Genomic DNA, 14006 nt, shown 5'->3' with positions numbered 1-14006 from the left:
CCTACTCTGGAGGGTTTGCACAGCCAATCAACACATACAGAACTCCATAATTCTAGAAAATTTGTATTTGCTTGCTCTAAGTAGTCATGCCATTAAGAACAGTATTATATTAGAATGTTACTGTGTTCTAGCAAAACAGCGTTCTAAGATGACTTTTTTTTAAACTTAAATTTTCCTTAGTTAACATATAGTGCAGTATTGGTTTCTGGAGTAGAACACGGTGGTTCATCACTTAATACCCATCACCCATCTAACCTATCCTCTACCCACCTCCTCAGACAGATATTCCTTATTAACTGTTATATGTGGAATGTTAAATTATAGATTTGCTAAATTTATTACATGTTATATGTGGAATAGTAAATGATAGATTTTCTTACAGACCTTTTTTATTCCAGCTTTAGTTGAATTTAATAAACTAGGAACTTACTGTAGTCCTAAAATAAGCAGAAAATATAACAATTATTTTATAATTTAAAAAAAAACCGGAATTTTCTACTTAATGCTTAAAAACTTTTTCTAGGAGGACTTCATGGATGCTCTTTGTGATGGTGTAGACTTAGGAATGAAGATTCTATTAGATTCTGGACTAGAAAAAGCAAAAGAACTTCAGCATGAACTCTTAAGTCAGTGTACCCAAAATGAGGTAAGAGGAACAAAAGAACATTCTATATAGTACCAGATGGCCTATAAAGTTGATTTTTAGAAAATAGTTTAATTCAACTAAGTTGGATTCTTATAAATTTATATATTTTAATTAGTGTTGAATTTTTTTTTTTTTATTGAAAAGGCTGATGTGATCATTATGTCAGTTATTGTCAGTGAACCGACTGAGGATGAACTCCAGAGCAGAATGGAGTCTGGCAGTGACATCTAGTGTTCACTTTCTGCTGGTCTCTTTCTTCCTGATCTTTGTTTATGTCTCTACTTTTCCACCTAAGAATAGAAACTACCACTTACTGATGCCATATTTTAAACTAAATATTTTGCCAAAGGCATTCATATCTGTTATCTCATATCAAGATACAGAATCAATGAAGATTTGAGTGACTTCCAAAAATATGCTTCCCCAGCACCTCCTCTAGCTAACTGACGTTAAACATGAACCCAGTAGCTGTCTTAGAGGTGGCACTGTTTAAAACCAGCCTCTCAGTTTTTAGCAATCATTTATCAAGTCCACGCTCTGACTCTGTTTCTTCACCTGTTGACTGTAATAATAGTTATGTCCTAGATTGTGAGTCATTTATTTACTAAATAATTTCCCAGTGCAAGTATGGGACTAGGTGCTCTCCTTAGTATAGGGGTGAACCTCTCCACTTTGCAAGGGAGGAATTACTTGGGTTCCCATGCATTTTATGGAGCTGGAGGACCTCGTCCAGTTGTCCGAGCCAGGGTTTTATATTCTACCTATGGGACTCCAAAACTCCACAGGCTACAAAACTAAGGTTTGTAAATCGTTGTTCACACACATTAATTTTCATTACTGGGAGTTATTATTAGTGAAGTGGGGACTTAGGAGATAAGTTCTAATCTTTACAGCAGTGAAATCTCGGAGCTCTGTCAGTTCTAGAATCTTGTAACAACTTCTTGTTAAAACCATCTTTGCCCATTCCCTTTCTTTTTCTGGAGTCGGTCAGCTGGGATGGAGCTGCCTGGGGTTGTTGTGTTTGCTGAGCTCACCCCCAGGAGGACGGTACTGGTACTCATTTACATACATACTGTTTGATCTAGGAAAGACTATCAGGTAGAGGACCCTTAGCGTCCACCCCTGTGGCTCATTTCCAGGAAGGCATCGAGTAAGTTAGTTTTTTTTCTTTCCTTTTAGAAAAACCTTTTCATTAATGCATGTCTAGCTTCCTTATCAGGAGAGAAATTGTCCATGTAAGCTAGAGGGGCTCTCCAGCCCTCCTAGACTAAAAGCCTACATGGGTTCTAAAGGGCTATCATCTCTGCCCAAACCGGCTCAGAACTGGAAGAAACATTGAACATTAAATTGCTCTCCTGCTTCCTGTGTAGCCTTGAGCTGCTCCCCTGGGCCTCACGTGTTGCATTTAAAAAGTGAGGATGAGCATACGAACTCCCTAAGATTGTTCTGAGGATTTTGTGCCATTAAGAGCAGTGGACAAAAATGCTAAACACAGTTCCCCCGCAGGTCTTAGCTGCCTCGGTTTGCTCGCGCTTGTTCTTGCTGTATGCTTACCTTTCCCATTTTGTGTTATTTTGCTTTTAAAATACAAACACATTCAAAAGGAGCTCATTTTGTCACTAAAATACATGGGTCTAGTCCTAGAGACAAGACATGAGGCTGGTTTCAGGTCTGTAATGCTACTTTGAATGAAGACAGTGGACTCGTACTTCCAACTGCCGACATCTCCAGCTTGGTGGTGCCCAGCAGCAGCGCCGTTTATCCCAAAAACACTTTCTCTGTCGTTGTTTGCAAAGTACAGTTTCCACCAGCAGTAAGTGCAAGGGGCCTAGAGTCAGTTAATGAAAAGTAGAAGCGAAGTAAGCTCACACAAATGTGCTCAGAGTAGTAGGGCGGGGCACGCAGACTGATCTTGGCTGCGTTTGCAGGGAAATGCATAGCAAAAGGGTCAGGCCCATTTTGCATACAATCGTATTATTGGCATTTTCAGGCAAACTTCTCCCTCCCTTCCTCTTTTTTTTTTTTTTAAGATTTTATTTATTTATTTGACAGAGATCAAACATAGGCAGAGAAGCAGGCAGAGAAAGAGAAGGGGAAGCAGGCTCCCCGCTAAGCAGGGAGTGCATTGCAGGGCTCAATCCCAGGACCCTGAGATCATGACCTGAGCCAAAGGCAGAGGCTTTAACCCACTGAGCCACCCAGACGCCCCTCCTTCCCTTTCTCTTATTTACTTTCTCTCATAGTCTGTATGCCCCTTCTGTATAGTCATGGTGGGATTTTAGCTCGTCATATTCTCTTAAGTTAAAACTCAAGAACCTGTGGAAGGAAAAGGAAGAATCCGAAGAACTGGAAAATGGGTTCAAACATAAGGCATTGGATTTATAACTGTGAAGCTGGAGCCAGGGGAAAAAAGAATTTGTGTGTGCCTCTTTTTTTTTTTTTTTTTTTTTTTTTTTACCCAGATAAAAAAATTTTAAGTTAGACTTTGGGAAGAGCTGTGTGGGTGAAGCCAATTAAATTCGTCTCACACCATTCCCAGCAGAAATTAAGTGAAAAGGTACCTCAGGGGGGCAGCATTGAGCAGTACAAAAGCAAAGGCTTCTAACGGAGACTGGGGTTCCCACCCTGGTTCTGAGACTTAGGAGCTTGGAATCTGTTTTCTTATTTGTAAATGAAGACAGTTGCATATGCAGCATAGAATTATAATTGAGAAGCAGATAATAAAACATGTAAGGGAAATTACTCAGATATAGGAAGGCAAGTACTGACAGTAGTTAATGATACCTACTATGTTGTATATTTGGAAGTTGCTAAGAGAATAGAACTTAAAAGTTCTCATTGCAAGAAAAAAAATTGTAACTGTGAGGTAATGGATGTTAACTAAACTTCCTGTGGCGGTGGTTTTGCAGTATATCAAATCATTATGTTGTACAGTATTAAACTCATACAGCATTATATATCAACTATTTCTCTGTGAAAATTGTGAAAATGTATATGTAGTTCTCTGAGCATAATATCTGCTTGATAAATTAGTTACCCTCTTCAAGGGAAGGCTTGGAAAGTTCATCCCTATAAATATTTAAATGTAAAACAAAATGCTGTTACTATCACAAACATCAGAGTGTATCTATAGTTAATATAGAATCAACATACAATTTATTTTGAAAGAAATTCTGCCTACATGATTTAGGTACGCTGACTGTTTAATTGCAGTCCCAATAATAGAACTCAAGTCTTTCAACTTCTTAGACTAAAATTCTTGCCTGTCTCGTCCCATAGAGTTCTAGGATTTTTAAACTTCTAAATAATTATTTATATAGTAAAATATGTTCATATTCCATATAGGTTACCAAACAGATGAAAGGTAAAGCCATGGGATTGATTGGATGTCTTGAAAACATGTTTGCTGAGTGGAAAACAGTAAGAGAAGCTTTAATGTTTACTTTGGTTTGGTGTATTTTAGCATTTCGTTCAGCCGAAGTATAGATAATGATATCTTTACTTCAGTTTTCATCCTTAGCCAGATAATTCCTTTGTGCCTGGTTAGTTGCAGCATGTGTCATAGTTTTCTAGCTACTTCCTCTTGGACGTCATAACTAATTTTTTAAGAAAGAGATAAGATAGTATATAGAAATTGATTAATAGTATTTTATCTATTTCTTACTGCTACTAGTTTAGTAACTATCAGCTTTTCCTGGGATAGTCACTGGCTAAAAAATTGTGTTTAATAATCAATATGCTTGAAGATTTTAAAATATAGGTGAATTAGACAAATTATTTTCAAATCACAAGTAAATAACAAAATATAAATTAAGTATATAATCAATGTGTCAAATAGGACAGAAATAGCTATGGCTCGAAAATTTTTATTTAAATAAAAATAAATGGGAGATATATAAAGTTGAACTCTAAAAAATTAAATTTATCTTTTATGATATTGGATAATAAAGGGTACTGTTTTTTTATTTCATTCCCATGTAATATGATGATTGTACTTTGATTTAAAATTAATTTAAAATTCTTGGGGCACCTGGCTGGCTCAGTTAGAGGGGCATGCAACTCTTGAACTCAGGGTTGTAAGTTCAAACCCATATTGGGCATAAAGCTTAGTTTAAAAAAATTCTTTTAATTTAAAAAATAAAATTAATTTAAAATTCTTATTTCTTTTAAAAACAGTAATTACTGTTTTTAGTTGTATTATTGTATGTTGTCTTGCTTGTGGAATATTGTGTGTTGGTCTTGCTTGTGGAAACAGAACTAAGCACTGGTGAGGAAAGTAAACTCATTCTCTTTCCTGAAGATAAGACCCTGGTGATTAAAATTATATTGACTAAGCCTTACTGTCATGTAGCCTATTATGTATCTTTAAAAATATTAACTTTATTTACAGAAAAGTTTCAGAACTGAACTACAGCAAGAAAGTCCTGGATACCAAGATTTGAAGAAGATGGTTAATCTTGCACAGGAATTCCTGAAGTTAAAACATTGCTTGGAGCAAACTATTCAAATTATTATTTCTGCACTGAGAGGTATATACTCAAGACGGATTTGTAATTAATCAAAATTTTATAGTTTAAGAACTCTCAGACATCTTTTCATTTCTAATCTAATTCATTAACTAAAGTCTAATTAATGCTACTTCTTTGACACTAATTATAGAAACTTGTATGGTCATAATCTCACTTAAAATATGTAAGTACTTTGCCTAAATAATTAGATCCTAAACCCAGGTGTTTAATTAGCAGATAAGCTGAGTAATCTTAAGTCATTTAGATTTATCTTGACAGGGTTACTTTGACCTAAAAGATATGTAGAGTCATATAAGAGTAATAAATACCTCATGAAAAATGAAAAGGTTAATGAACTTTTTCTTCTCCTTGCATAGGATGCCACACTGACAAAAATCTTCTCAAGAATTTCGTTGAAAGTCTTTGCAACTTGGCCAAGGATTTTCATGATGATTTGAGCATGTGCTCTACTTCTCTTGACAGCTGTGAGAAGAGACTACCTGGAGTTGGCCATGGGGGACTAGAATCTCTAGCCAAGTCACTCCTCTTATGTTTTGAATCAGAGGAAAGAGCTGATTTGTTGAATCCCTGGGAAACTTGTAACCAAAATACCAGAGAAGAAGGACAGCAATCTAAACCAAGCAGGACTGACTCCGTTAGGAATAAAGGTGTACCAAAGCGTGTCTTTGAACTCCATGGCTCGTCCCCAGCAGTGACCTCAGAGGACAGCACGCCCAGTAGGATTCAGTGGGTGTGAATTCTGATATGTAGGCACTTTATGACCATCCATGAAAGAGAGAAAACACTGGGTAGGCAATTTTCCTTATGTAGGAGAATATAAAAAGCAGGAAGTCAGCATAAATGTTTCAAAGAAGTCCACATCTGTTTGATGGCCTTCCATTGGGAATGGAGAGTATAAGCATTATTGAATCCTGATTTCAGAATGGGCTTTCAGGATTTTCTTGGCAGATAATTTTAAATAGGCATTCACCGTATTGGAACATGGTGGCAAGATAATGAAATTAGGAGTTCAAAAACAAATGAATGGTCATTTCTCCAGTTTCTCATTGCCTTGAATTTTAAATGTTTATTTTTCACATTGATATACTATTTAAAATGTTTATTTTTCACATTGATACACTATTTTAAATGTTTATTTTTCACATTGATATACTATCTCTGGTTGGTTCTTCAGCTTGTTTGTAAATGGTTACTATAGTTACTATTAAGTTATTTTCTCATGAGTGGAAACACATGAATAATCAGTTACCTTTATGCCTGTGCCTTCTCTCCTCTGCAAATAGCTACAATGAGGTTTATGGTGAAATTGCCAATGTAGGTTTTACTAAGGCAGCTTAACTTGCATTGTTAGATCTAAAAGTGTTTTCTTGAAAGGTTAACTGGTTGCCTTTTTGAACAGTGTGTTCAAGGGCAGTTTCCTTTTCTTTCCAAATAGAAATAGTTACTTGAATATATATTAATAAAATGGCTTGCTGGTATAATAGTTCACTATATTATCTATGTTCCATAATGGGAGCTGTATGAGTACAGTTTAAAACCAATTAAATAGTGCCAGAATCATCTTTTGGATGGGGTTAAGAAATCAGAGGCTGGACCTTTTCTTGATAATGCTTGTTTTGTTAAAGGTGTAATGAAAGAGTTTGTACATGATTTGGTAAAGGTTAAAGATCCTTACTATATCTCACAGTTGATTTGCAATCAGGTAATAAAGACAATATTCTCCTTTTGGGACCTTTCATTAAGGAAATGGTTTGACATTTTGACCACAAGCATATGTGGAATCTGGAAAGATACTTAGTGATTCTGCTTGAGCGATATTGAGCAGTTCCTGGAGAATAATTCTTTTAAATAAACTGATCCTTTCATGTGCCTTTTCACTTGCAAATATCACTTTAGCCTGAGAAGTGAAAATTGGATATTAGTACCATGAGTAAGTTCAGTAATTTCCTTTTTGGGAAGAGATTGTAAATACTACTGGTTACTGTAGCCAGAACAATTTTAATAAACCATGTGCAGTATTGCCAGGTGCTTTAAAATGGTGCAGTGCAGCAAATTTGCTTTAATTTTCTTTCTTTTTTTTTCTCTTCTTTCTGGCATTTGAGCTTGTATTCTTTCTGAAGTTCTAAAAGTATTTTTAATAGTCAACGCTCTGCCAAGTGGCACTTTTGTTATCAAGTTTCATGAAGTGTCAATGTACATAGGAGAACTTTGCCTGCAGGTTGTACTTCTTTGAGGGACTTTCTAAAGTATCAATACAGTAGTTTAAAGTAGTTTAAAGAGTTTAAACATGTTAATGTTTGGTACTTAGTCTTTACTTCCTGCTTTCAAAATTCATGACTTCATTGGTCAAAAACCTATTATTAATGTCTTTGTAATTTTTGTATATATATATATATATATTTATACTTTTAAGTAAATTGTTATACAGTACTCAAACAAATGATGAAAATATATTTGCTCTTAGAATCATGTGCACTGATAAGAAATGTTATAAACAGAATGCCTTTAATAAATGTTACTGGCTTCAGAATTCTCTCTTGGGCTCAGGGTTTTTTTTTGTTTTATTGCTTTTCTTTTCTTTTTTTTAATTAAAAGCTTTTATTTATTTATTTGACAGAGAGAGATCACAAGTAGGCAGAGAGGCAGACAGAGAGAGAGGGGGAAGCAGGCTCCCTGCTGAGCAGAGAGCTCGATGCGGGACTCTATCAGAGGACCTTGAGATCATGACCTGAGCTAAAGGCAGAGGCTTAACCCACTGAGCCACCTAGGTGCCCCTGTTTTATTGATTTTCTTCGTTATTTTATTTCTGACTCAAAATTGCCATAATAGCTCTGCTTTGATAATAGTTATACTGGTTACATCATAGTTACACATAACTATGATGTGTTCATCATAGTTAGGTATAACTATAATGTGTTTTATATATAGATATATAAATCTATAATAACAGTTATACTGGTATTGCAAACCAAACAAATCATTAGGTAATACTAAACAATAATATTATTATGGCAACTACTTAAAGATTTTTTTGTTCAACATTGCTCTGCCTCTTTGCAGCTAGTTGTCTGGGATAGCTTTATCTGCACGTGCTGTAGTGGAAAGAGCGGCCGTAGACAACTTGCTTGCTGTCTTCCTTCCCATTTCCTCATGTGCAGAAAGAAAAGTAATACCCACCTCATGGACTTCCTGGGTATTAAATGGGAAAAATGTAGGACTAGGTCCTGGCCAAGTAGTGCATTGTTAGTAAATATTAGTGTCTGTCCTTTCCCATTACTGGCAAATAAACCATCGTCCTCATTTGTACAGGGTCACCCGTGGTGCAAGCCTGTGCTGTGAATGACAGTCCGCCAGGAGACAAGTTGTATTGCAACCCTGCAAACACGGCATACTTGAAAATATATCTTCTACCCTCGGGTTTCATGATAATAAAAGGAAGTAAACAGTATCCCACCGGCCTTAAGGAAGGTTCGGTGTGATGTAGGAGTGTCCTTCATGAGGTCCCTCTGAGATTTTTGGCAAAATATTATTTAGTTAACTCATTAGCATTTCTAAATTTGCAGTGCCTAACTATTTGCCAGTAACAATTTTGAGGTTTTATCTAAATATGGAAAGCAAAAGTTCATTTATCACAGAGGAGGGGGAAAGTGTCAGTTTGGTGGGGTTAGAAGAAGGTTGATCCATTCAGCTTCTTGTGCATGATTCATCAGGGAAGCTTGTGCTCTGGATTTAGCAAGTGACAGTCACAGCATGATATAATCAAGACTGAATTTTTTCATCTTTCTTATTTAACCATTATTGGCTTATGAGCTTTTTAGATGTGGAATATAGGCATTTCGCTGAATAACATCTAATAGCTAGGTTCATTCTTCTTATTCCAATAATTATTTATTTAATGCCAGACATACTTCTAGTGCAATGACCTAAAAACATGGAAAAAAAAAAAAGAGCTTAGATTGCCTCAAATCCTGGACTTGTGAAAGACCCAATTTGTTGGCTCCCCAGTTGTTCATAACACTACCTTCTCAGTGCAGAAGACCCCTAACCACCCCGGAGTTGAACCCCATGAGAACCGCCAGAGCATCACTGATTGACTCAAGAGAGAATTGAGGAGGACACCATGTTGATTAAGCACATGGCTCTTCCCATTTCCCATCACCAAATGGCCAGGGGTTCAGATGCTCATAGATTTTTAAGAGTTTAAGAGGACATTCACAGTCTTTTCTAAGAAGGCATCATGCTTTTGTTTCTCTGACTCATTTCGGTGTATACATCTGAATTTGTCTCCATCATCAAGCATCTACCCTTGAGGGGCCCTCATTTTCAAGATGAACAGATTGAGCTATCCGCTACAAAGATGGGGAATTTCTGACATTTGGGAAACGGGTATCACTTCTTACAGCCCTTCTCCTCTTCTGGCTTTCAAGGCCTCCCACCCCATCCCATTTTGGATGCTGTACAGTGAAATCTCTGTTGACTTTGCTTCTCTTCCAGCAGCTCCATCGCTGGCCATGCCCGCCCCCACACCCCCTGCCCCATGACTCTCCTGAAACTGCTCTCACTAAGGTTGTTGTCAATCTTCCAGCTGCAAAACCCAAAGCAATTTTTCAGTCTTCTTCTTTGATTGCTTCTTCTCTTTAGAAATTCTTTCGTCCCCAGGGTGGGGGTGGGGGGCTGGATGGCTCAGTCAGTTAAGTGTTGGACTCCTGGCTTCCTCTCAGGTCATGATCTCAGGGTTGTGAGATCCTATCTTGCCTCAGGCTCCGTGGTTAGAATGGAGTCTGCTTGAGATTCTCTCTCTCCCTTTGTCCCTCCCCTCCAAATAAATAAATAAAAATCTAAAATGAATGAATAAATAAATAAATAAATAAATAAATTCTTTCCTCCCGGGTCCCCCATAACAGAAAATTCTGGCTTCTTCTACCTCCCTGATTGGTTTTTCATTTTTTTCAACTCCACGTGTTTCTCATCCTCTACCTATTCTTTTAAATACTAGTGTTCCTTGGATTCTGTGCCCAGTGACTCCTCTCTCTGAAGTCTCCTTGCTCTCTCTAAGGACAGCTGAATAGTGTAGCTGTTGAAGATGCAGGTTCTAGAGGCTCTGCCAATCACTCCCCCCTGTCCGGGCAGCTTCCTTACCAGAAGTAGAAGGTACACATGAGCTTAAGATCTTCATGCTAGGTGACGTAGTGGATGGTGACATCTTCAACAATGATGATGAACACAGGAAGAGCTAGATTTAAGGGGTGTGGGGAATGGGGTAATTTTTTAGATACATTTCAATTTAAGGTGGCTATAGTACCACCAGGTACACAAGCTGAGTAATAAGAGTGTTCAAGAGAGGGGTGCCTGGGTAGCTCAGTCTGTCAAGCGTCTGCTTTGGGCTCAGGTCACAGTGCCGGGGTTCTACAGTCGAGTCCCACGTTGAGCTCCCTGCTCAGCAGGGGAGTCTGTTTCTCCCTCTGCCTCTGTTTCTCTCCCCCTGCTCATGCTCTCTCTCTCTCTGAAATAAATAAAATCTTTAAAAAAGAGAGAGAGAGAGAGTGCTCAGGAGAAGGAAATGTCAATCTGGGAGCATCCGCTCATGCCTGGTGGTTAGAATTCCTCAGGTGGGTGAAATCAATGGGTAATCGTGGCTGACTTTCCTTGGGTCCTCATACGCCAGGTTTTCCAGGCTAAGGGCTGTAGCTGGGTTGTCCGTTCACCCCCACAGCCATGACTCCATCAGGTAGGTACCGTTATTATCATTTGAGAAAGGAGAAGCTGATTTCTAGCCCAACAGATTCGTTTTCCTGGTCCTTAGACTTCATATAAACCAAATCATACAGCGTATTAGCATGTGTCTGGTTTCTTTCACTCCACCTTTTTGCGGGTCCTCGCGACCAGAGTGTGCGTCCGCACTCCAGCCCTTGCTACTGCTCAGAGCAGCGAGCTTTCCACGTCCTCACCGGAAGGGTTGAGCCCTTCACCTGTTGCTGGACACGGGACCTCTTTCCAGTGTGATCGTTTGCCCACATGGATCCCATGTTTTTCTATATTTCAGTGTGGGACTTTGCTCAAGCTCTACTTTTAGGATTGGGAAGGGCTCTTCTTGCATTTTTTTCCTTCCAGATTTTAAGTCATTTCTGTCAATGTCTCCATTAGGCCTCCTGGGTCAGCAGGATCCAGGCTCCCCAGGAGCCCTGTGATGTCTTCTACTCCTTCCTGCACATACCCCTTTCTTTCTCTGCCACTCCTAGGCCCCCTGGCTGGCTGCCCAGAACCCACTGCTCCCGTGAGCATCCAGAGCATACCTTCTGGAACTTCCAGGCCACCTCCCCAGCCGGCAAACCCTTAGGGCTCTTAGAGAAACCTCACCTATTTACTACTCAACAACAGAAAAGGAAGAAAGACTTCTGCGAGCTCCTAGACTTGAGTTCATATTTTTTCCCTACTTCTCTGAAACCAAGCCTCCTCCCCAGCACATCATCGAGGACGCACGTTGGTGGACGTGCACAATGAAGTCATTGAAGGATGGAAGAAGAAAACTATCTCAAACCCTGTCCAGGGCAGGGCTTTCTTCTATGATGTAATTCACAACCTCTTTCTGGGAAGGAATTAGCATTCCTGATAAAATGCTTAAGGAATGTTCTGCTAGAACAAAATGAGATAAAAACTTCTGGGAAGCCAGGGTTACTCACTCAGCTGACTAACTAACCAAATACTTTTTAACTAGACTTTCTTTTTTTTTTTTTTTTAATCCAGTGATTCTTTATTCTCTTCCTATAAAATCTCTTCACCAAAAAGTTCTCTTGGAACTGACTTCCACACAAAGGCCTCTTTCCTGGCAACAACTTTGAAGTGTTTTTTTTTTCTTTTTCTTTTTAAGATTTTATTTATTTGAGAGAGAGAGAGAGATCACAAGCAGGGGGTAAAGGGAGACATAGACTCCCTGCTGAGCAGGGACCTCCTCCCCTACCCCCCACCATGCCAATGTGAGACTTGATCCCAGGGCTCTGGGATCAGGACCTGAGCCAAAAGCAGACGCTGAACGACGGAGCCACCCAGGTGCCCAGGCAGCAACTCTGAAATCAAACTCTGGCATGTGCTTATAATCAATATGAGATGTTGCTATGCCATTCTGACAGGATTCTGGGTGATAATTGAGGTAAATTTGAACTTAACATAAGTCACTTTTCATAGATTTAAGCATTTAACATTTTTTTTCAAGTACTTCCTTGTCTTCACTCTTTATTCTTTAAAATATTTTATTTATTTGAGAGAGAGAAGGGTGAGAAGCAGAGGGAGGGGGACAAGCAGACCCTGCACTGAGGGCAGAGCCCATCGCAGGGCTCGATTTCATGACCCCGAGATCATGACCTGAGCAGAAATCAAATGCTTAAGCGACTGAGCCCCCCAGCAGTCCCTGTCTTCATTCTTTAAAAGGTGAATATACAAGTTTGGGGAGAAGCTAAAAAAAAAAAAACCACAAGAAGTTGGAGCAGAACACAGTCCTAGGGCTCCAGCTACCCAAACAGCTGGGAGGAAACCCAGAAAACAAAAACCCCAGTCGTAAAACCCCTGGGGACAGGGCTGGGGAGAGAGCTCTGAGCAGTGAGCACAGGGCACTTCAGGCTTGCCAGACCCGGGCTCGAGTTCCTGCCCTGACCTTGGCAGTGTGACTCCGGGCCAGTCACAGCCTCCCTATGCCTCGGCTTCCTCAGCACCCCCAGAGACAATCCCACACCCTCGGGGGGCCTCTGTGAGTTCTGTTGAATTGCTAGACTGTGTGCCTTGACTGGCATGCGGGTTTCAGCGAGCACGGGGACTCAGTAGGTTAAGCGTCTGTCTCTTGATTTCGGCTCAGACCATGATCTCAGGATCGTGATGTCACATCGGGCTCCACACTGAGCAGGGAGTCTGCTTGGGATTCTCTGTCCCTCTGCCTCTGCCCTTCCCTCTGTCTCTCTTTCTCTCTCTTAAATAAATAAATAAATAAATAAATAAATAAATAAAATCTTTAAAAATTATGTGTTATCTCCCCAATTCCCACCGCCAGGACGGGGATGGACTGTTAGGCTCATGGCTCTTGCCTCCTCACAGCAACAGATCGTCTGGCTTTGTCTGCAGTGTGCAACGGTCACTGTTTCCTCTTCTTCGAAGCTCCTGGACCAGCATGTTAGGCGTGGACCTTCTGGCCATCGATCGGATTCGGACAAACAGAATCACAGCTAACACCTCCTGTGAACTTGCCGTCTAACCTTGGTGAGCACAGACATGGTTGCTGCTGCGGAGGACAATTCGTGTTCCTGTCCAGGTCTGACCCCTGCTCCATTACTCCTACGCCAGTTACATTTTCCAGGGCAGGGTATACTTCTGCAGCATCCTAAAATAACATGAGAGCTGAGTACCAGTTTGAAGTTTTTGCATATGTAGAGATCTCTGTTTCTTCATTTCCCTCGGTTTCTGTATCCTCCCTAACCACTTAGGACATCACATCCCCAGTTAGCATCAGGCTAGGGGATGGAGAAGTGGAAAGAACGCATCCTCGTCACCAAGTTTGCTTAGGTCTGGAATATGGGACATGAAACTTGTCAAGAGCTTAAGCACTCAGGTCCCATCCACACAGCTTAGATTTGGGGAAATTCCACCTGAAGTAAAACGAAATGTACTAGACACCGAGGGAAATTTACAGCAGAGCAACCCAAGCTCTGAATAACCCACATGCAAATCTGTGAGCAGTTTCAGTTGTTCAAAGGGTGGTGCTTTTAGTAAGGTCTTTTCAAGAAAAGCGAGTAAGCTCTGGGCCTTCTGATGCTCCTTGACCTTCCTTCATCATTAATTACTTCCAG

At 39.7% G+C, this 14006-nt stretch overlaps 1 protein-coding gene across 3 annotated transcripts in view; it reads left to right on the top strand.

Annotated features, from left to right (window-relative positions):
* KIF14 (kinesin family member 14) overlaps nt 1-7556 on the top strand; it is a 52124-nt gene extending 44568 nt beyond the window's left edge. For all 3 annotated transcript variants that reach the window (XM_032878214.1, XM_032878213.1, XM_032878212.1), the window contains exons 27-30: nt 524-646; nt 3992-4066; nt 5037-5175; nt 5532-7556. In XM_032878214.1, coding sequence (XP_032734105.1) covers nt 524-646; nt 3992-4066; nt 5037-5175; nt 5532-5911 — 717 coding nt within the window. In that variant the 3' untranslated portion in view covers nt 5912-7556. The remainder of the gene's footprint in view (nt 1-523; nt 647-3991; nt 4067-5036; nt 5176-5531) is intronic.
* Nucleotides 7557-14006: the final 6450 nt, after the last annotated feature.

The sequence above is a fragment of the Lontra canadensis genome, unplaced genomic scaffold (genome assembly GCF_010015895.1).
Source record: "Lontra canadensis isolate GAN:19392208 unplaced genomic scaffold, GSC_riverotter_1.0 scaffold63, whole genome shotgun sequence".
NCBI classification, from domain to species: Eukaryota; Metazoa; Chordata; class Mammalia; order Carnivora; family Mustelidae; genus Lontra; species Lontra canadensis.
This window is presented reverse-complemented; position numbering and strand designations above follow the sequence as displayed.